Genomic DNA, 23,573 nt, shown 5'->3' on the forward strand with positions numbered 1-23,573 from the left:
TTGGCTCTCTATAATTATTGCTGCATTACCACTGCTTTAGGAATTCAGCCTTTACAGGCATCGTGGAACCTTACAGAAACCCAGTCCTGAATTTTCACATGGAGATTGCTTAAAAATGCCATCAGTCCTATGGTGTATGAAACCCTCACTCTGTGAATGTACCAGATTCAGCAGATGGAGAAGACTAGAAACCATATTTAAAAACAACAACAACAAAAAACCAAAAACCCCTAACCCAAGACCAAACTAGTGCTGGGGGCAGTATAAGGACAGCAGTAGTAATTAGGCTATACTAAACTGCCTTACAATTTGCCCACTTCAGTCCTGTATTCACAATGTATTAGCTAACCTGATGACCAACTCAGTCTACTTCAAGGGACTGTGAATAGCGGGAAGGGGAAAGAACTCACTGGGAAGCGCAAGACCTGAGACTTCACAGTAAAAAAAAAAAAAAAAAAAACAAAAAACAGTGGTTAAGAAGTTACAAGCAACCCAAAATTCTGACTTTTTGTAACAGGAGTGAATGGATATGCCAGGGAGAAGGAAAGGGGAGATGAGATGACTGCTGTATTGTCACCTCGTGTCCTGAAACTTCTTAGAACTAAATGCTTTTAAGCAACAATGCAAAAAAGAACACAAAACAAAAAATAAAAATAAACAAAAACAACAAATCAAACAAAAAGCATATGATTATAGATTAATAACCCACCAAAAAATGTAAGGAAAAAAAACCTCCACATTCAGATTATCAACTTGCATAAAGGCTTTGGAGAAAAACTAAGGAAATCCATCAATTTCAAGGTACCACCTTTTCACCTTTAATTCTCAACTGTTGGTGGGATCCATTATCTACATCAACTGTGACACTCTCCTATCATCTCGTGAAGTCCACTGCAACCATGTAAAGACAAGTTCTATACGTCCCAGCCTCATGAAGAGGCTTTGCCGTATTACATGATTGAGTAAGGGACTCAAAGAAGATTGCTAAGCAATGCGCAAAGGCGGCTAGTCTATCCAGTGATTGAAATAAATACTCTGGAATATGGGAGAAAATAATCATCTAGACAAGTACTGAAGATAGTTTTGTTTTGCTAAGTAGCATGAAATAGCAAGACTGAAAAGGAAAGTTCATAAGAAGCTTTCAAATGTCAAAATATTAAAAAATTGGCATAAAAAGATTTAATCTGATTAGAAGGTTCTGCTGATTAGAAGGTGGTGTCATTTAAAGACCAAGATTCACGTTGATGGGAAGTAAAGGAAAGTTCATGGCAGGTAGCGATTGAACGTTCAGGACTTGCTGACGCAGACAGCTGTTGAAGCAGAATTTTATGAAGCAGAATTTATGAAATACTTGCAGCTATTAGAAAAAAGAATATTTCACCTTTTGACAACGTGAGCTAAACTCACGCTTTCAAGAACATCTTCTCAATTAAAATATCCTCTTAAGTAAAATGCCTACTGAAAATGCTCTTTGGGAAATAAGGTATTTACCAGTTACCAGTTCCTTTGGGAACTGCTGTCATGTATTTACACTTCTGGGACGCAGCCAGGACTTGAATAACTTTCTAGGTAAAACAATCAGGCAGAATCTCAGTAATACTACCCTCTGGATTGCATTTCAAAGGTAAGATTACAAAAGTCCTCTAATCCCCGAATACCTAAATTCTTTCCACAACATTCAAGAATTTTCCAAGCACTGAACTTCAAGAAGGTGTTTTAAAAAAACCCCAAAACACTGGATAAATATGATTTGAAAATATAACGGTAACAAAGTATAATTTCTTGGAAATAATTTAATTGTACTTCAAAGAAAGTTTAAAGGAAGTGATAGGGCAGAAATTGCCTTCCATTTTATATGCGCCTTTTTTTTTTTTCCTCCATTTAAAATCCAGACTGGAGCTGTATGCTAGAGAGCGAGTGCAGAACCTACCACTTTTAGAAGTTCAGTTCCTAAATTTATTCCAGAGTTGGCTATAGCAAGCAGCTTTGGGAAGGGCTTTCAGCGATGTGAACCAAGACTACCTCCTTTTCCACTATGAGTAATAGAAGTCAACAAACAGATGTGGTCTGGAAAAAACACAGCGAGCAGATGATTTTCTAGGAAACGGGTCCGAGTCTTAGGTTGCTTTCCCATTGGCGGTATCTACAACAAACAAGTCAGAACACTGATCTAACAAGAGAAAATACGAACTTCTGTTTTGCAAAGTACAGCTTCTCGCTTACAGAATATCTTAGTACGCTTCTAGTATTGCTGGAAATGCCCGAAACACAAACCCCAACATTTTCTTGATCTAGAAAAGCAAGGAAGTATAATTTGGCGTCTTTTTCAAGATACACTGCTCTTTCAATTACCCTACCCCACAAAACAACACACCACAAAAACAACCTTCGCTGAAATAATGCCAACAAGCCATGGGGGGAACAGTTTACGATGCCTCCACAACGCATACCCTGGGAGTCAAAAAGACAGCCTCTGTGCTGTGCTGAAGGAACAAACACTGGCAATTTTTAACTTTTGCCATGTGTTATTTTCTTGGATTCTATATTCGTATTTGCAAAGGCTGAACTAAATCTGATGCATCTTCAGATTAACAGAAATTAATCCCTGACCTATTAGAGCGCAGACCTGCAGCATAAAATTCTGGCACAGAAAACAGCAGGAGAGGTTAATCCACCTCTCACCAGTGATCTCAGCTAGCATTACCAAGCCTTTCCCATCCTAGTGCGTTTAAAGTCCTTTTGGAAGAGAAACAAAAGCATATTCATTAAATACCCAGTTTAAGTTGCTTAGAGGTATTTGGCTAGCACTGCCTGACCTACTGGAACTCCATCAAAAAAGAGCCCTGGATAAATTAAATTATTAAAACAAGTTGCCGTATGGTACTACTATTTCCTCATAACCCATGGGACAGCAAATGCCGTCTTGCAATCCAGAACACAGGAGAAGCAAAATGAAGTAACATCACCTGGACTCCACAAGCTAAACAAATCCTAACGAAGCAAAGGGCAGCATGCTGGCCGTGATCTTTCCTATCAGCCGCTGCACAAAGGCTAGGTACGCACAAAAAAACCTCAGTTCGTCTCCAAATGCGAGAGAAAGAAGTAAAATCGGTGACGGATCACTCCCTTTTCCACAATCTCCAGATACTCAGAGCTTGATGGCTATGTGAAAACAAAACCATAAAGCGCTTCCACTGGCCCAAGCGTATCTCTAGAGCGTGTCCAAAATGGCTTAGAAAGGCACAGAAGCCAAATTATTTTTCAGGAAGAATCAGTCTGGTGAGAGCATGAAACAGCAGTTATGCAAATGTTTGGTTAGGGAAAATAGAAATCCACGCTTAAAGTAACTCACCATTACTTTAGTGTTTACAGTTTAATTTCTGACATTCAAACTCGGCTTTAACTTACCTTTAGTCCAAGCCATTTTTAAAAATAGCGTTCTTTATGTCCAAAGGAGATTTACAACTCAAGCTCCTTAAGTCCAAGATACAAAACCGAGATGCATTTTCTCAGTACACTGACGATTGTAGCTATGAAATATTTTAAGATAACTAAAAGGGTTTTCCCTGCGGAACTGTTTTTTCCAACCTTCTTGACACAAGTACTTAGAATACCTGCAGCTACAGCAGTTGCTACACAAGAATCATACTTCTGTATATTTAAGAACTTACATTAATGAACTTGTACAACCAAAACGTGAATCTCTATCACTAAATATTATTTTTTGTTAAGTCCGTTTTTGGTAGGTTTGATTCACAGGTGTGGAAAGGTCTCTTAATTTTTTTTTTTTTTTACACGATATGATGCTTTTGACTCGATTTATTAGGATAAGCCTTAAAGAGAATGTCAATAGCCAAGAGCGTCTGAAAGCATTACCAAGAATAGAAAAACTATATAGCAGATAAACATTAAAGGCTGCAAACATCTCCCTTTTACTTCTTGTACAGAGAGATTTGCTGTAGAGAAAGGACACAATAACAAGAATGCAAACTTCATACATGAGCAGAACTCTAACACATTAAGTAATTATTTTTAAGAAGCTACTAATTTCTGGCGATAACTGAGTATTACTGTCCAAAAATAAAATGAAATCTGTTTCTTCCTAAAGTGAGTGCACGGTTAAACCTTTAACCTATGTGTTCTGCAATTAGTTCTAGAAGATACAGGTTATCAGAAAATATCCAGGATGTCCAAAACCTCATCTTCTCATATAGAAGCAATACGTTAACAGCCCTTAATTTACAGGGGCTGATAAGAGCATCATACACCTGTTCTGCTGAGCTTTGAATATCTGTGATAAGGACATATAATGCAGGGGAGAGAGCTTAAACTGATGGGAACCTACCTGAGTGTTTTTGACACCAGTCGAGACTCATTTAGTGAAAAAGCCTTACATCCCCTCCTGGATATTCCTCCTCCTTAATTTCCTTGGGGCATGTTTTCCTTAGTATCCCAAACTAGTTTTCTGCCTCAGCCCCTCCATTCTAGCTTCTCATACATTCCTGCTGCTCCAAATAACCCTCCTGCACATATTTTCCACATCCAATGCATCTAGAAAAACATGGTGCTACGCAGCACTCGTGACTGCACGGATGTACACTTCTCGTCGTTACATGCTTACTTTCTGTCCCGTTTGCTAACACACGATGAACCCGCAATACTCTCACGGGTCAGGTTTTGTTTTTACAAAATTATGAAGAGCACAACTCCTCAGACACAACTAGATGACATGAAAACGACATGTCAAAAGTAAGACCTTAGAGGCAAAAATTCACTAGATGAATTTGTCCTAGCTCACTGCTACACTACAGATTTTATTAAGGAATTAGGAAAAGAAGTACAAAAACTAGAAGGTGGTGTTGCAGTTAACACAAGTCAGCGTCTAACCAGAACTGGCACTGGCTTCTTTGACGATGTTATGCAGGTCACTTACGGTCCTTTTCAGTTGCCCGTTAGTTTTGACCACTCTGCAAACGTGAAGTTATTTTAATCCACAGCCAGGCGGAGAAACTGCATCATGAAAACTTACAGACCCGACTGCTTGGGGGTTTTAACCTCTGTTTAGCTTTTGTCCGCAGGGCTGGCTTTAACAGATACTGTGTTCCCATAAAATGAGGGAAGGAAGTGAGAACGACAGCAGTGAGGCATGCCAAAAAAATAGCTTCCTGTGGCGGTACTGGAGGCCAACAAGCAACTTTTGGAAAGCCTACTTTCTCACCCTGCCACTGAACCATCTCCAGTCTCTGGGGTTTAATACTGTAGAAAAAAAATTACAGAAATTCACACAGGCCACCTCCTCCTCCCCAGGAGGACACGGAGTAACAGCTATGTCAGCCAGCTGCGTTTTTGCCACTCCTGCAACGTTTGCTGGATGGCAAGCCCGCGTTGTTTGCCCAAAGGGCATATTTGGGAGTGATTATCTCTTTGCTTCCTAGTTTCTTAATGTCAAAGCAAGTTTTGAAATCATGCTCAAAAACAATAAATCACTACAAGGCTGCATTCAGTGATCACAAACAACTTCAACTGAACATGAACACATTCTTTGGTGATTCACTACTGCCGAAAGAAAATAATCTCTAAAAACAGCTATAAGTAAGTATTTTCAAACCAAACTATGCACATGTGGGCAGAGGGTATTAAAGCACCAGGTAGAATAAAAGAGATGCATCGAAGTCATCAAGTTTAACTAAAGATTGATGGAAGCCTTACGGCAAGGGAGACTGGGACAGCAGTCGGGCCGGACAACAGCAGCTGCGGATTAGACATCTTTAGCCCTCCTGCTCCACAAATGCTTCCCTCATCTTGTAACGCTATGGTGCTTCACGCAGCCGAGGAGCCACCCGGATCGAGACAAGACACAGGCAAAGCCGCTTGCAATATCACGTTGACTAAGCAGTAACGGAGAAAACGTACAACTAAGGTATATAATGCAGATTTCAATTTGCTGTTACTCATCTTGGTCACAACCCACCACTTGCATTCTCCCCTTTACTTGCCACCGGCTGTAATTTAGCAGAGCAGGTCTCCATTACAGTGAACCAGACAGACCTGTTACGAGCAGCAGAGTGTAAATCATGCTGGCCGAGGACAGGAGCGCAAAACTGGTACATGGAAAGGGAGCAGGCAATTCCTAAGACAGCTGGAAGAGGAAACTGGGAAAATAAAATAAAACCAAAGGGGTGACTGGGTGAAGTCTCTATTCACCCAGATCGTCTGGACGTGCACCAGACACACATACCTGGCGAAGGAGAGGCTTTGGCAGAGCAGCACCACAGCTAGAAGTGGGCAGACTTGCATAATCAAACACTTCAGCTACGCTTCCGAAAACTGAAATTAGTTTATCTTGAATAAGAAAGCAACTGTACCAACTTCCTCTTAAAATGTAAAAATTGTATCAAATAGACAATGAAAAAGTGTAGAATGAGGATTACCGTGGTTCCCAGGAAAAGGAACCCGAAATGCAACAGACAAGCCCAGCTTTGAAGTGGCATTTCCAAACACCCTCTGTAAAAATAGGGACAACTTTCTAAAGAAAGTTCACAGGCCACTCAGGTGTCTGTCGGAGAGCTCTCTCTGATGTATAATTCCCTTATTGTACTATGAGCACATAAAAAGGGGCCTGATACTTACACTTGAAATGCAACTTGCAAGACCATGCTGGTTACAGAGGCATTACTTGCACCTCCGTGATCTGGGAGTTACCATCTCAATTTTCAGACCTATCATTAGGACACTGCTATTTTTACAGCAGATAATGGTGTAAGAAATCTCCAGGTCTGGAGATTAGATGACAGTAAAGCACAGAGCGCCAACACAAAGTATCAGTACCAACCTAACGTTTGCAATTTAAAAAAAAAAAAAAAAAAAAACAATGAACTCCAAGTTATTTTCTGAAGTTCCTGGCAATTGTAAATCTGGCACCAATTTCAAATGCAGAAGCAACTGCAGCAAACAAGTCCTTCTCATGCCTGTAACAGCTCACTATTAGTCAGAAAATCAAAGTCCACAGAAGCCTGCACGAGGACTGAATTCTTTTATATTTGTGACAAGCGTTTAGTTCTTCTCTTAGGCACATACGTTCATCTACAGCATGATATAGAGGTAGGAAAACACCTACAAAATAGTTTAAGAAAAACATGAAGCACCCAGTCCCGTAGATGATGGTAACGGCAACCACAGGCTATCGTGAGTAATCAGACCTTGCTGACCTCCATTAGAGAGCGATAATTTGCACATACGGCCGTTTATATACTGGGGCTCCTTTCTGAGAGTTATGCTCCTCTTTCCAAGACAGTCTCGCCTTCCTGATGGCAAGGGGGAGCTGTGTTTGTGTACACCCCAAGAGGATTTTGCTTTTGTGGATTTATTTGCTGTAACTGAGTTTGCCTGCACCCTGCCTCAGACTTCTTACCCTATCAAAGATTACCTACATAAGTAGTAATCCTTAATAAAACCTAACCTTACAGGAAAAACTTTAAAGAGACACCTTTTATCTGTGTGTACGAAGTCTCGAATACTTCACCAAAGAGAAGGTCTCCACCGTGAGTTAACTGAAAATATTTAAAGAATGAAAAACCTTCCTCACTTAATCAGGTGCCCCATCTATAAACCAAGAAAACAAAGACTTTGGATTAAAAAAAAATCTTCCAACTTTGAATATTCTAAGTTTGGACAGACAAGGTTTTTTTACTATTTTCTACTGCTCAAAAACACTAACCAACTTCTTTATAATTCTATAGTCAGTTCAAAACCAAACTAACTAAACGTTAACAGAAATGCTATCAATTATCTGTGCAAGGATTTCAGTAGCTTCCTATTATGGGCTGTACCTACACCAAACTAGTCCTACCGAGCTACCAATGCCGTAAAAAAAATGATTGCAAGATAAAACGTATTAAAACTAGACATTTTAATTTTAAAATACCAAACTAGTATTACAGTGAGACTCCAATTGAAGGTAACTCAGAAAACTAGTATACCAGGTACTTGCATCTTCTCTATGTAACTTCAAACTGGCTTTTCAACTGACTACAACAGAGACTGGACAAAACCAATTCAGTACTAAAAAATATTTGGAGTTAAAGCTGTGCTGCCCCCTCCCCTTGGTGGGTCAACCATGTTTTCTGTGGACAGAAATACCCTTCACTTTAGGCCTTCCCAGTCACTAGCTGGTAGGGAAATTTTTATAAAATTTAAAATATAACATTTTGACAGGATTACATTTGCAGACCTAATATAATACAAAGACTTATATCTGGGGCTTCTTTTTTTTTTTTTAACAATGCTCTCAATGTATTAAGAATATACTTTACTGTAGATGTCTCGGATCAGAGGGGAGCAGAAGTTTTATAAAAGTCTTGCTTACAAAAAGTATTAACAGGTAAACGTGTTTACTGTTAAGAGTCTTCTGCTCTTCCGAAAGTAAAACATTACAAAGCAATGCTTATAAATTAACCTGCATTAAAAGTACATTGGACTATTAGTTAGTACTTACTTATTCTATTTCGTAATTTACCAGTGTAACAACAGGCATACTGGTGAGAACAGCTGGTTAGAGGAACTCTACTTGTCAACATCGCATGAGTAACTCCAAGTTAGAAAAACTATGCTTCCAGCAGAACAGTGGGTAACTTGGGCTTGTCCTCAAGGAGGACTTTAAGACACAAAGTATTTTCAATCCCTGAAACAGTAAAAAGTCACAGACTTACTAACTCCAGCAACTCTAAAACACTTTGCCAGCTACTGCTGCACAGTTTTAGTAAGTAGTTATGCCCTATCTTCAGCAATCCCGGTGGATTACTGGTTTGCTTTTTACACAGAACTCTGTTTGGAACATACAGCATGACACAACTTACACTGTTTCACAATTAAAAGCTGGAAGGTGAAAACAAGAATCCACAGCTCTGGGGTCTGCCCTGAACCTGTCACTAAATCACTGTACGATTTTTGGACCAGTCAGTCAGCTCGTGCGGCCCTCCGCTTCCCAATTTGTAACACAGAAGTAGTGACCCTTTCTCCAGTGAGGGAACGGTTACATTCGCTCACAAGCCCTTTTTTCCCCCCAGTGTTTTGCAGTCATCCGAAGCAAGTACCAAGCACGGTTGTGGAGCTGTGTGGGGAGGACAGACCGAAGCCCAGCTGCCAAACCCCAGCATTTTTAACTCCTGCAGTTGTGTCACAAACGCTCTAAGTAGATGGAGACTGAAGGACTGGTGGCTGTCACCCTGGCATAGTATTTTTGGAACTAGTTAGGAAGGCCAGGACTGCCTGGAGAAAGGATTTGAATTTCCAGCAGCTGCAGGAGAGAAAGGGAGGGAGGAACAGAGGTCCTTTCACCAGGAACAGGACTCTGGTTTTCTGCGCATGGGGATTGAGAGGTGGCAAAGATAACGTCAGTCAGACCTTAATCTGCATAAAAAAAGATCCAGTTAAATGTGTAAGGTGTAATCTGGCAAGAAAATGACGTTAAATATGGATCTATTGAGAGATTCTTGTATAAACAAAAACAACAACAACAAAAAAAAAAAAACACCAAAACTCAAAGCACCCTTTCCTACCTGACTAGCAGCGCCAGGGCAAGGGAGAAAAAGAACAATGGTGACATTCAACAGACACCCGCTGGAAAGTGCAATTTATGGAAAGAAATGGAAAACAGTCCCCCTTCCCAGCCAGAATAAATAAATGAAGATGTAAAAGGCATGCATTCCCAAAAATAAAACCCTGCTAATAATGCACTTCTAATTCAGTGACACCCCCCCCCCTCCCCTCCTCGCATTCCACCACCACCACCCCAGTCCTCACCCCGGTCTTCCAGCCTGAAGGTGACCTGCCCCCACAAAAACATCGTTAACCCCCTAGGCACATTAACACACAGCATCATCATCATCATCATTATCAGCATCATCATCACCCCACTAGTATCACCATTATGAGAAGCGGAGAGAGAGAAGAATGTTACTCGACCTTTCGTCCCCTGCATGTTGCCTGTCAGAGTCGGGCATGTTTGGGTCAAGAACTGGGTTTGGGGGTTTGGAGAACAGGCTTTCAAAGGCCATTGTGCTGGCTGTGGTGTGGTGAGGAGGAGGGAGGTGGAGGAAGGCAGGACACTGCCGCTGCCCGTGGTGCGGAGGGAGGAGGAGGAGGTGGCGGCGGCGGCGGCGCGCACAGCCGCTCTGGGGGCGGCTCGGTGAGGAGGAGGGTCGGGTCCCTCAGTGAGGAGAGATGATGAAGGTTTCACTCACGGTTACTTAGTGAGACACTAACGGGCACTCAGTGCAGGGCGAGGCTGCACAGGCTGAGCCCGGCCGCCCCGCGCGGGCAGGAGGAGGAAGGAGGCGGCAGCGGCGGCGGCTCGGAGGAGCAGGCCCGGGGCACAGGAGAACGAGAGGACACACACACGGGGGAAGGGAGGTGCTGGTGGCCGGAGATGGCTGCCCTAATTCTTCCTTACAAACATGGCGCCCGCTCGAGGCACTCTCACAAAATGGCGGCGGCGGCGGCAGCAGCAGCGGCGGCGGAGGAGAACGGCGGCAGCGGCGACCCCCGGCGCTCGCCCCCAGCTCGCTCAGCGGCCGCGGCCCGCACGCACCGCCGCCGCCGCCACCACCGCAGCAGCAGCAGCAGCAGCGTCTTCCGCGCCCGTCGGGGCCGCGATGGCGTCGCCTCGCGCTGGCCGCCGCCGCCCGCCAACACGCTCCTCCTCCTCCGCCGCCGCCGTCCCCGCCCCCCGCGCGCCGCCGTTGGCTGGCGGCCCCCCGCGTCACCGCACCGCCCAGGCCGCCCATTGGCGGCGGCGCGCCGCCCGTCACGCCGCCGTGACGTCGCGAGAGCGCGGCGGGCCCCACCGCCCGGCCCCGGGCGACGTGCGCGCGCGCGCGCGCGCGCCAGCGGCTGGGGGGGGGGGCGTGGGGGGCGGCGCCCCGCCTCGCCGCGTGCGGGCTGGCGTCACGTGCGCGCCGCGCCGGCCGTTATGGCGGCGGCTAATGGCGGACGTCGCCCGTTATGGCGCTTCCGGGCCGCTCCCTCTTCCCCGCCCCGCTTCCGCCTCGCGAGAGCCGAGAACGGAGCCCGGTCCCCGCCTCAGCCGCCGGTCCCCGCCTGCCCTTCCCTCTCTCAATCCGCCGCTGCCTTTTCCTTCAACGTCCCCCCCCTCCCAGAGGGACTCGGCCTCCCGCCCGCCTCAGGGAGCGTTAGGCCGCCGAGCCCGCCCGCCCGCCCCCGGCAATTAATTAGTTCTGAGATCGACATTTCTAATTAAAACAGGTGTTTCCCCCCACACTGTGGTTATAAAACATGTTGTCATCTCCAAATAAAGGCCACCATCACACAGTTCTTCCAGCTGGGGAGCGCTTAAAAGGAGGGGCCTAGAAAAACCTGCGCGTTAGCCGAAATGGGTAATAAAATCGTTGCTTAGAGAAAGGGTTATCGGCCAGGGAGCGATAAAACCCAGTATTAGAGATGCTAAGAGGAGATAACCTTAACCTATAAAAAAAGTGTAAGAGATTAAGGGAAAATACAGTTTTGTTCACCTCACTCCAGTGACTGTCGTTTTTATTTAAAAGCACAAAATTTAAAACTCATTAAGAAATCCTTCACAGAGCGATGGAACAAAATGCTGAAGAGCATTATTGAAGCCAAGGGCGGGGGGGGGGGACGGACAAAAACATACCACACAAACCCCCACAAACTTGTAAAGTTTGTGTTGATAATTCTATTAATAGAATTTTGACTGTGTGCTGTAACTGGTGCAGGGCTGACCCGCGCCTTCAGCTGGATTACAGCCCGTCGCAGGCCCGTGTTTCTCGCTGCTCTGTAGCCCCTTTCTGTGCACGTTTTCGGTGCATTTCACCCTCTTCTGCAGTACCGCACCTCCAAGTTCAGTACCCTCAACCTCAGGACGGTCTTGTCCAACGCAAATAAATAGCATCAGCTGCAAATGTTGTCACCTCATTGCTCATGGCTGCTTCCATAAAGTTTATGTGTCTGTTTACAACAACACTGGGACTAAGATGGACATATCCCACCTGCTAGACCTCCGCACGCTGAGAGCTGGCCTTTTATTCCTGCCCCGGTTCTGCTGACTCTCAGCAGTTCATAGTCCCCAGGAGAAGCTTGTTTGTTGTTCTCTAACCATTTTAACGATTTGTCTTTTAACATTGTCTTTTGAGGGACTTTGTCAAAACTTTCTGGATAAATCCCAAGTCAGTTACATCAACTTATTTTCCTTTACAGGCTAGTCTCCCTGGCTTGCAGGGCTTTTCAGGACATATGACTCTCTTTTTCCAGTGCCAACAATCCTAGCAAAAAATATAAAATTTAAAAAAAAAAAAAAAGGAGAGAACACCCACATCGGTTCCCATTTGGGAGGGATGTTTTTCCCCTTACACAGAGGCAAAGCGTGGCCTCACATGCATGAGGAAAGAGCACTATCTCTCCACGTTCTCACACACCAGGCTAGTACCTGAGCAAGATGAGCAGAGCAGGAGATCACGGCCAAGTTCAACCAAGGGTCCAGATCATCGCGCAAGTCCAAAGCCAAGCCTGGAAACTAACCCTGCAGCTCCGGGACTGAAATAGGGCTCCAGAAAACATGGGAGGGACTTGGGTGACAGCCTCAGGTGGAGCTGGGGAGTGCCATTAGGGCTAATTAAGGCTAATTAGTCTCATCAGCATGTGAGCATCTCAATGAGGTGCGCAGCCCGGGAACCAAGGCCCAGAGGGCTCAGCACTTGGTCCCCAGGCAACAGACAGAAAAAAGGGATTTCAAATTCAGAATAAAAGCCCAGCTCCTACTTTTCTTGCAGCACGTGCAGGTGCAAAAATCCTTTTTAAACAAAACTGTGTCGGCAGGAGCAGTGTGCAGCTGTTTGTTTAAATATCCTTACGTGTGTTTGCGTTGTCAGGGAAAAAGGTACACTTGTGAGAAGCTCCTCAATGGCGCTTTTTTTTTTTTTTTTTTTTTTTCCAAAGTGTAACTAAAATTTGGCAATAGTGGTTAAATTCCCCAGTACGCGCTCTCAGATATCACAAATATACTGGGATCTGGGGTCTGGTGCGGAGAGCGTAGCAACATACCTAGCAACCATAACAAACAAAAATGTCATGGTTCAGCTCTTCATTAAAGCCAGTAACAGGATTAATAAGTATTTTGGTCCGTGTGCTCGTGCTTTTGCTTCGGTGAGGATTCGAACTGTGATACCTATCTGTGGGATGGGAGGAGACACGGCAGCGGTGGTGGATGCGCCGTGCACCCAGCGTGGACTTCTCAGGGATTCTAGCTAGGTGATAAAACTCAAATTTTAACCTGCAGTTGAAAATAACCTGACGTTCTCTTGTGTGTTAAAGAGATGATTACCATTCTTTTGTTTGCAGGGATGTATCTCATTAGGCTGGAGGCCAGGAGAAGCGCAGGGATGCTCAGGACTTTGGATGCTCGGCAGGGAAAGGCCCATCGGGAACGCACTGTGGAAGGAGGAGGATGAGCAGGAGGAGGAAACAGGACGTGAAGCCCCTGGTTGCCTCCTCTCGCCCCTGCCCTGAGGCAGGGGCTTGTCACCCCTCATGGGGTGGAGAGGAGAGGGAGCGCTTTCCCACACAGACCTCGGAGATTCAAAGGCACCATATTTCTCTCCTTGTACCTCGGTGGGCGCCGCGTAGCCTCCCTCCAAGGCCACCTCCGCGCGAGGTCTTCAGCCTTTTCCTCCTCACCCCCCAGCCATTTGGGGTGAGAGACGGTGGCTTTGGGGCTCCGGCAGGGCGGCCAACCCCTCCTGGGGCACGTGGAGCATATCTGGAGCCGGCTGCGCCGGGGACCGCCTGCCTTCAGCCTGCAGAAGGGGAGCAGAGGCAAACCAGCTATTTTTTGAGCTCCCAAATATTATTATCCCAAAGAGAAGTTGTATTTACCAGGGCCAGAAGAGCCTCTCTCTGCACATTCCAGGCTCGGGAAGTCTGCGAGATGCTGGAGGAGGAAAAAAAAAATAAAAATAAAAAAAAAATCTCCTTTAGTCAGCTCAAATGCTGGCCAGAGGTTTGCAGCCCAGTCCAGACACTGAAGAGCCGACCTTAAACGTTTCTGGGGCTGAAAGGGAGATCTGCAGCCAGCTAATGCTGGGAGAGACGGCTGAGCTTCCCGGCTCGGGTCCTGGCCCTCGAGGAGGGCGAGAAGCGGCTGGGAGGACGGGCACAGCTTGGCAGGCGCCGGCGGTATGCCAGCCCGTCCTGGAGAGGGGAAACCAGTTCGCCCTGGCCTCGGGAATTAGGAAAATGTTGTCAGTTTGGGGTCGTGCTGTGAGGAAAAGCCTCCAGTGCGAAGCTCCAAATGCCGGTCTCCAGCCTCGTTAGCCGGTTAAAGCATCAGACGGAAACTATTCTGCCCCGTCAGGGACTTACCCTTTTACAGGCTCCTGTTTTTCGGCTCCCAGAGCCCGGCAAGGCTTGGGGGGCGGGAAGTGCTGTCAGCGCAAGGACGATCAAACGCGTCGTTCACCTGTCAGAGGTGCCGCAGCGAGGAGCGGGTGACAGAGGTGGCAGAGGTAGGGCACCGGGAGCTGCTCCTGGCACGTCCCCAGCCTTGTCTCCTGCATCACGTGGAGGAGCACGTCCCCACGCACAGGGATTTCTTTAACGTCCCTAAAACACTCTTAACGGCCGTTGCAGGAGCACGTCCAACCAGGCTGGGCAACCACGGCAGGGCAGACCGTGCCTCCGGCAAACCACAGGCTCTGGGGCTGCCCTCTTGGTAGCCTTCTTTCTCCTAACTTTGTTTTCTTTCCCCAAAGCTGTCCTTCCAGTCTCAGCTTTTCCTAAAAAAAAAAAAAAAAAAAAAATTAAATATTCCAATATTCCTTCTCATTTCATCTCAGCTCCTTTCCTGTTATGGCTTTTGTCTTCCAGCAGCGGTTTTCAGTGGCGCGCGAGGACGCGGCCAGCTGGCCCCGCAGCGCTGCTGTCTTATCTAAGGCGCTAATTTAAAACACGCACCGAGCACTGGGTTCACGAGGATAACTGCTGCCTTTCCTGGATGAAATGCGACTTGGCCGGGGTCCGGGTAGCTCCGAGGAAAACCTCGTTGCCTGCTGCTCGGGGCATCCCAGGATGCAGGCGCACGGCAGAGTGTTCCGGCAGCCTGGCGGTGTGTCCTACCCGTTCCCTGTCCCTCCTCTGATGATGCCCGGCATCGTCCTCCGATCGCGGCCCCGGCTCCGCACTGAGCTGACACCCCCAGGCTCCCGGGGGGGGAGGTAAGGGTGGGTTTCCCCAGGCGTACCCCCACAGACCATATTTTCTCCATGTGTTTTTCTTCTCAGCATATCCTGGGACCCTTTGGGTTGCCTTTGGTGGAGACCTGTACATCTGCCGGTGCATATGCCTCTCCCTCTGCTCTTATGCCACAGAGCTTTAAAGGACGTTTCCCCCTGGCAGGCTTCGTCCGTCCCTGTGCACGCTACGGAAATAAAACCGGGCATGTCCCCTGCTGTCCGTATTGCAACTCACTTTCTCTTGCAGCACAACCTTCTGCGGGGCCTTCCCGAGCCAGGTCCAAAAAGCCTTCTCCTTCCCCGTGCTGGCGGCCAGCTGCATGGTGACACCCTTCCATGCTACCCCGAGATGAATGGGGTGTCCTCAGCAGGACAGGGAGGTCCTCCTGCCTTGGGAGAGGAGAGGGCATCTCAGCCCCCTTTGATGGAGGCAGCACTGAGCCACCCCACCAGCTGCTCCTTTCACATCTCCTGAGGGTCCCCCTGGGCTTTGTCCTCCTGCAGCTGGGGGTTTCCTTGCAGATCTCCACCACCTCCATCTAAAGGTGGGAAACCCCCAGTTCTGCTGCTCCGCAGGCACCTGCGCTCCCACTGCAGCCGGGCCACCCCTCTCCACCACCGCCTGCTTTTGAAAGCAGCTACACTTTCAAAAAAGCATTTTATTTTAAATATTTTTGTTTGTTTTGTTTTGGTTTTTTTTTTCGAGCACTGGGGTGGAGGAGCGAGCCTGTCGGGTTTTCATTTCCCTCCCCCAGCACAACCCCGGGATGCGTTTTCCTGCCCAGCTCCGCCGTCCAGCCGGAGCGTCCGCCAACCCAAACATCCTCCATCCGCCGTGCCCGGGCTCCAGCAGCCCCGTGCCGACAGCGGCGAGGAGCAGGCACTGAATGTCCCTCCTTGTTCTGCGGGGAGAGGTCCTGCCCCCCTCCCGGGCTCCCACAGATAAGCCGTACCCCCTAAAAAAACCCGGGAGCTCGATCCCCCAAAGGATTGAGCACGGATCGGAAGGAGTGGGAAGGATTTTAGCGGGTGCAGCTCAGCGCACGCACCGTGCACCCCGAGGGGACTCTGCCCCGCTGCCTTTTTTTTTTGGGGGGGCGGGGGCAGCAGCCGGCTCCTCTTCCTTGAGACCTCCAGAGGATGCTTTGGGGATGAGCTGCCCTGCCACCAGCCAGCCCCTTCCGAGCAACGTAAAGCCAAAAAATAAAGCTAACCATGGACCCTGAGCCCCCCTGCCCCCGCGAGAGCTCCGTCCGGGTGGTGACCGTGCCCCCCCCCCCCCCCCACCGGCCGCGCATGCGTCGGGCGTTTCGCTCCGCACCTGCTCAGAGGCTATATCATCGTTTAATTGTACTAAAACCAGCGTAATGGACAAAACATGCATAATGGGGGAGGGGGGGGTTGTGGTTAACATGCACAAGCGCTGCACCGAGGGATGGGTACCAACGGGGAAGGGTGCAACACCGGGGGGGAGGGTGGTGGTGGTGCGTGAGTGTGTGTGTGAGTGTCCCCCTCCGGCACATGTTACAGCCGAACCCCAGCTATGCCGGGAGCTGCTCACACGCAGCGGGGTGGGGGCTGCGGCTGATTGAAAAATGAAATATTCACACCTCGAGCTCCCTCGACGCCAGCACCGAGCCCAACCCAAGCGCTCCCCCCACCCCACCCCCCCCAGCGAGGTCGCAGGGTGGTGGTGGTGGTGGGATGCACACGTGCAGCCCATTTTAGGAGGTTGAAGGCGCTGCTGCTGCCCATGGGCTGGAGCACGGGGTGGCCCCAGCCCATCACCAGCGCTCGTTCTCCGCCTGCGCCCGGCAGCAACGTCCCGCTTGCCGAGGAGGGCACCGAGAGCCAGCCAGCTCTTTGCAGGGATGGATGTTCGGGGATTTTTCTGCTCCCAGTCAATCCTGGGGGATTGAGATGCCAGACCAGCCCCCTCCCCGTGGGTTCCTGTGGGTTTTCTCGGCATCCCGAGGGGAGAGGAGGCGTGCTTGTGGCAGGGCTGGGATCGGTGCAAGCAAGCCCGGGCCAGCGGGGAGGAGAGCGGTAGCCACTACAAGCCTCCCTCCTCCTGTACGCACCAGCCTAACTTCTTTCCTAAAGAAAAAAAAAAAAAAGGAATTAAAAAGGAAATAAGGGCCGTGGTTTCTCGCCGCTGTTTGCTGCGCAGGGTAGGCACTGAGGCTGCAGGACATCGTCCTTCTGGAACCCTGGGTGAGGATGATGCTCCGCTGCCGTGCCCCAGCGAGCGGGTAACCCCTGCACCTCGTTTCTTTTGCACCTCATTTGCGTTTTTTTCCCCCACATAGGTGGGTGTAAAAGCCGCCTGGGCAGAATAAAACCTCAACGCAGAGGGGAGGATGGTTGGCTGCAGAGAGGCTTCAGCGTGGGATGTCACCTGGAGCTCCCATTATACGCCTGCCTCCAGGGCGAGCGCTTTCGGGTGGAGGATGCTGAGCAGGGACCATCGCCGTCAGGGAAGCCGCCCGAGCCGCCGCCTCCCCTAAAACTCATAGGCAGAGACAAAGACGGTGATTTTGGACACGTGCTTGGCCTGGAAGACGCGATCCAGGTACTCAGACATGTCCACGTCCACCTGGATGGTCTGGGGACCCTTGAGGCTCTGCACCAGGATGAGCTCCCCGGTCTGCCGGTCCGAGCGCTGCATCACGAAGTGGCCGCGGTTGTTGCCCCCCACGATGCCGAAGCGCAGGCTGTCGGGTCCCGGCCGGCCGGGCGCCGCCGCCGTGGCCATGCGGAAGAGCGGGGTGGGCGTCAGCAGGTTGGACGGCAGGGGAAGGTAGTGGAAGGAGATGGTTTTGGGTGCTTGGTGGCAAGACCGGCTCTCCATCGGGCAGGGGTTGCGCTCGCACTGGCTGCAGAGGCAAAAGCAGGGGGGAGGTTTTCAGGGAACCCCGGGGATGCAGGATCCGTGCCCCCCCTCCCCCTCGGTGGCATTGGATCCATGCGCATAGGCATATGTTTTTGGGACCCAGCACCCAAAAAAAAACCCCCGAAGCAGGGCCAGGTTTTGCAGCCTGCCACACTTACAAGGGTGATGTTTTGACGTAGGTGACGTTGCCGGTGGTCTGAGGGCACTGGGGGCTGACGCACTGGAAGCCCCCCCCCGTGTTGATGCAGGTGGTCCCCCTCGTGCAGTTATCCTGGGAGAGGGCGCACTCGTCGATGTCTGCAAAAGAGGGGCGGGCAGCGGGTCGAGCTCACTGGAGACCTCAAACCGACCCCACTGAGGGGTTCCTTTTGGCAAAATCCCGTTCTTCGCCGGCTCTCCTCCCCCAGTCTCTGCCCTGGGCCAGCGAGCTTAATGGCAGCGCTCTCACGGCAGGAGGGCAGCTTATTTTCCTAACTTGCGGCTAAGCTGTTTGAAAACACAATCTCTCTTATTTATTAAACACCTACGTAACCACTAAGATACCTGACAATAAAATCGGGAGCTTTCAATGCAGATATTTGCTGGGAGGGTTAGCAAGATGCTATGAAACACGCAGAAATCGGGCAGAAAAGGAGAAAGCGTGAGTTTTCTCAACACGAACTGCAATAATCAACACTTTATAGCACAAAAAAAAAACCACTTCTTTTTTTTTTTTTTCCGGAGGAGATTTTAACACCAGCAGTTTTGGCCACCCACCATCCCTACCTGCTGCCTCTTTGCTTTGCTCTGCTCTCAACCCCGCACCTCAACTCCCCTGTTTTAAGAAAAGCTGCTGGCCTCCGAGCTGACCCCTCGCTGTCTAAATTCTCGCTTTTTAATGCTGTTTGTGGTTCTTCTCAGGGCTGCCCGGTTCACAGGGGACAGCTCCATTGTGGCAGCGGGGCTCCCGCGCTCTTTTTCCACGAGATGCGGCCCCCGAAGCATCACGCAGGTTTGCCAGCGCTTGAACCTCCATCATTTTCCTCCCCTCCGCACCCGGCGTGGGAACCACCTCTCTTTGCAAACCCACTGAGATTTTTGCACGCAGAAATGCTTGCGAACAAGGAGGAGACAAAAAAAAAAAAAAAAAAAAAAATAGGGGTGGGGGTGGGGAAGTAAAAAAAAGCAATTGTGCAAGTTGGGAAAAAGCGGTAAACCCGCGGGTTCCCAGCCCCCCCCCACAACATCCCCCTTACCTTCGCAGCTCTTGCCGTCGCCCAGGAGGACGTACCCGCTGGGGCAGGCGCAGCGGTAGGAGCCGGGGAGGTTGACGCAGGCGTGGGCGCAGAGCCGGGGACCCCCCTCCCGCTTGTACACCTCGCACTCATTGAGGTCTGCGGAGAGACGAGGGGAAGGGGTGCACGGCCGAGACCCCGCAGCCCACCCCGTCGTGCCCGCCCCCCTCCCCTCTCCCTTCCTCGTGGCTCACCCTGGCAGAGGCCGTTGGCGGCCGTGCCGCTCATGTGGAAGCCGGGCTCGCAGCTGCAGTGCTGGGTCCGGTCGATTTGGGCGCAGCGGGGCTGGCGGCTGAACGCCGGGTCGTCCGTGACGCTCCAGGCAGGGGGAGCTGGAGGAGGAGGAAAGGGTGGGGGGGGGGGACACGGACACACACCGCAGGATGGGGTTTGAAATGAGGCGAGGTGCCGAAATACGCCTGGAGCGTGGCGGGTCACCCCCACACCGGCGAGGGGGGTCACCCACCTGTCTGCGCCTGGTACTGGCAGGCGGCCCCAGTCCACTGCTGGGGGCAGAGGCACTTGTACTGGTTCAGCCCCTCCAGGCACGTCCCGCCGTTCTGGCAGGGGCTGCTCGAGCACTCGCTGATCTCTGGGGGTGGGGGGGAAAAAAAAAAAAAAGCAGCCCCATTTAATTTTATTTTATTTTGGGAAGCAAGCCACAGGATTGCCGCGTGCACTGGGGCGCTTTGGTACCCCACGGCACATCGTAACCATTTATTTTGCTGAACTTAGACACCGGCTGTTTCCCATGCTTTTGCGGTGCCCCACACAGAATCCCAGACTGGTCAGGGTTGGAAGGGACCTCTGGAGCTCCCCCGGTCCCACCCCCCGCCAGAGCAGGGGCACCTCCAGCAGTGGCACAGGACACGTCCAGGTGGGTTTGGAATGGCTCCAGAGTGGGAGACTCTCTGGGCAGCTGTGCCGGTGCTCTGCCGCCCTCAGAGGAAAGAAGTTCCTCCTCGTGTTAAGATGGAACTTCCTGTGCTCAAGTTTGTGCCCGTTACCTCTTTGCCCCAGTGCAAAGGTTTGCTACGAGGCAGGGAGCCATTGTAGCATGGATGCTTTTCCCCCTCATCCCTGCTGCTGAGCTCCGGGTCAGGCTCCAGCTGTAATTTCCAACTTTCCCTGAGGATGAGAAACCCCAAAGCAACAGCCGTGGGAGCTGCAGCATCCATGGGTTGTTGGCTGGGACTCAGCAATAGCTGCGACACCTCCCTATTTGGCGAACCCCAATAATCCTCCATGTTTAAATAAACCCAAGTCGCGTCCCGCTGTTGCAAATGATGTCCGCGGGCAATCCCGGGCACGAAGCAGCCCCACGACCGCGGCTGCGGCGGCCCGGAGCAGTACCTGCGCAGCGGGGCTCCTGCCCGGTCCAGCTGCCGTTGGCCTGGCACGTCCGCGTGCTGGAGCCCAGGAGCTGGAAGCCCGGGTCACAGGTGAAGTGAACCTCATGCTCCACCAAATACTTGGTGCCAAACTTCTTCCCGTCCGCAGGGGCTTGCAGGGCAGGGCAGGAGGCTGCAAGAGCAACACGGTGGGGGGTGGGGGGGATGGAGAGGGGGGAGTCAGTGTTCAGGCAGGTGCTTTGGGGGAGCACCACCTTATCTTTCCTGTCCCCAACTCTACCTGGGCCGTGGTTCACCCAGTTCCTCCAACACCTCCTCTTTAACTGCTATTTTCCTCAAAGATTGGTCTGCTGAGGTCAATCGGTAACATCCAGTCCCACGGTTGAAGCCCAGCAGGAATGCTGAGCATCACTGCCAAGGGGTTTGGTGGCATTCTTGCCACCCCTCTCATGCTCCTAGCACAGGAGACATGGTTTTCCAGCCCACTCACCCCTAGTGGTGTGCCAGGAGCTCTCTGCTTTGCAGCTAAGGGCTTTTGAGCTTCCCCGTGGTTCACCGGGCTGGAGAAGTGCCCGAAGTCACAAGCACAAATTGCCAACATGGGAACAGGTGTCTCCATCTGTGAAGATGCCCAAACCTCCACCCGTCACAGCTCTGAGCGTCCCGACCTGCCCACCCCAGCATCCTCCAAGGCCACAAAAGCAACCACTGGGACCCAGGACGGACTCACCAGCCGGCGGCTCGGGGGTGGCTTTGGCCAGGGAGGCGTGCAGGGTGCTCAGCCGGCTCTTCATCATGCGGAGGCCCTCGGCGAAGCGCGTCTCCTGCCCTTTCAGCAGCTGCTGCATCTGCCGGATGGCGGCCAGGAGCTGCTGCCTGCTGAGGCAGCTCTGCGGGGATGGGGTGGCCGCTCAGCTGGGGGACGTCGCTCGGGTCCCATACTGCCACACCAGCTGGGACCCAACCTGCTGCACGCAGCCTGCCCCGGCCACGGAGGGGATGCTCGTGCAGGAGCTTTGCAGCATCAGATGTCCCCCGGCATATCTGACTTTATTTTTTTCCCCCATTTACCCAGACGCAGGACTTTTTTTAGCCTGTGCAAGAAGTCTTCAGCTCAGGCGTGCTCTCCTACATCTAAATGGGTAACACAGCGCTACGAGCAGGGCTGTAATCACTTTGTTAGCCCTGGGAGAGATGCCATAACTCATGTTTCATCCTGCTGGAGCTAGAACCCTGTCCCACTTCCACATTACAAAATAAGAGGAAAACAGCTGTCTTGTGAGTTCTGCTGGGGCCAGGAACACTGGTGGGACTCCTGCCTGCAAACCGATCGCTACCACAGGACTGACTCACGCAGGAGACGGGCATCGTTATTATAGGTTTCCTGCGGAATTGACTGAAACCCGAAGAAAAAGAGCAAGGGCTGAGCAAAGCCAAGCCAATCCAGCTTCAGAGCTCAGAGGTTCACAGAGCGCGCGGAGGAGAGAGCACATAGGGTCTGGTCTGGGTGGCACGAGGCTGGGGGCAAAGGAGCTCCGGGAAGGGAGCAGAGCTGCTGGGCTCCAGCCCACCTGGCCCAAGGGGTTTCTTCCCTCCCCCCACGCTCTGCAGCGGTGAAGTTATTCTCCTTTCCGAATAGCCACCGAGAGTCTACAGAGAAGAAATAAAAGCCAGCCCAAGTGGCGCGCTGTCCTCTGCTTCCCTCGGTGCGGTTTCGGGGGGTCGTGGGCAGCCGGCGAGGATGAGCCGATCTGTGCCGGCAGCTCTGGGGTGCCCCACGCCGAGAGGGAGGGAGGCAAAAGCAAATAGACGCCTGGCATGTAGCTCGCTTTAATAAACAGCTCTTTGTTAGGGCTGGTTTTAACTTCAAGAGCCAGCGTGACCTCCCCGCGGGATGCTGAAGCGTAGTAAACCCCCGCTCTCCCATAAAACCGGGAGGGTCCTTCGCCCCCGGTGTACTCGGTAGTGACTTCAGGTGCTGGGTAAGAAGGAAAAACACAGCCCAGAAGAACCCGGCCCCGGTTTAAACCCTGTTTAAGCTCCCCCTTCGCCCTCCCCGCTCTTTGCCCACCTGTTTGCTGGGGCCGGGGCAGGAGCGCCGTCGGCACAGCCGGGCTCCGGGCGGGCAGAGGCACCGCGCACCGGCACGGCGGAGGGGGGGGCGGGGGGGGAGAGAGAGAGGAGAGGGGACCTTTCCCCCCACCCCCCCACCCCCAAAAGCCTTTCCGAGCCCCCCACCCCCGGATCCCCCCTCTCACCTGGGGCGCCGGCGCCGCCGGGAGCAGCAGCAGCAGCAGCGGCGGCAGCAGCAGCAGCAGCGGGAGGCGGCCCCGCGCCCCCGGCATGGTCCGGCGGCCGCCGCGGCTCTCGTTCGCCGAGGAAGGGCTCTCCCGGGCGCCGGCAGCCGCCTCTCCCCGCCCCGGCTGCGGGCGAGATCTCCCTCCCACGCCGCCCCCGCCCCACGCGCGGCCGCGCTCCCCCCGTGGACCTTCCCCGCCCCGGGGAGCCGGGTCCCCCCGCCCCGCCGCCGGCCCTTTTCAGGGGATGATGCTGCGGGCATCCCGGCCGCCCCCGCCGCATCCCCTTGGGATACGCGCGGCAGCGCTGGTTCCCAGTTCGGGCATCCCCCGGCCACGCGTGGGACCACTCTGCGCAGCCCCCCGCAAAGCAAACGCCCCGGCACGACGCTCTCCTGCAGTGTCTTGGGGTGGTTTTTTCTTTTTTTTTTGTTTTGGTTTGGTCTGGTTTGGTTTTTTGCAGAAAAGCTGTTTCTGCCGCTGCCAGGACGAATGAA

General features: G+C 51.3%; 2 protein-coding genes across 2 annotated transcripts in view; both read right to left on the reverse strand.

Annotated features, from left to right (window-relative positions):
• The window catches only part of ZC3H6 (zinc finger CCCH-type containing 6), a 28,900-nt gene extending 18,312 nt beyond the window's left edge, over window positions 1–10,588 (reverse strand). Inside the window, exon 1 of the mRNA XM_082481083.1 lies at window positions 9,964–10,588. Within this exon, the coding sequence (XP_082337209.1) occupies window positions 9,964–10,055 (92 nt within the window). The 5' untranslated portion in view covers window positions 10,056–10,588. The remainder of the gene's footprint in view (window positions 1–9,963) is intronic.
• Window positions 10,589–17,534: 6,946 nt separating this feature from the next.
• On the reverse strand, window positions 17,535–23,166 carry FBLN7 (fibulin 7). Its single transcript, XM_082481631.1, has 8 exons — window positions 23,038–23,166; window positions 21,510–21,669; window positions 20,781–20,951; window positions 19,894–20,019; window positions 19,622–19,759; window positions 19,389–19,526; window positions 18,312–18,450; window positions 17,535–18,136 (listed from the first exon to the last, which is right to left on the reverse strand). The coding sequence occupies exons 1-8, from the start codon at window positions 23,122–23,124 to the stop codon at window positions 17,764–17,766; spliced, it is 1,332 nt and encodes a 443-aa protein (XP_082337757.1). The 5' UTR covers window positions 23,125–23,166; the 3' UTR covers window positions 17,535–17,763.
• Between the last annotated feature and the right edge of the window lie 407 nt (window positions 23,167–23,573).

The sequence above is a fragment of the Vanellus vanellus genome (genome assembly GCF_965231255.1).
Source record: "Vanellus vanellus genome assembly, chromosome: 3".
In the NCBI taxonomy this organism is placed as follows: domain Eukaryota; kingdom Metazoa; phylum Chordata; class Aves; order Charadriiformes; family Charadriidae; genus Vanellus; species Vanellus vanellus.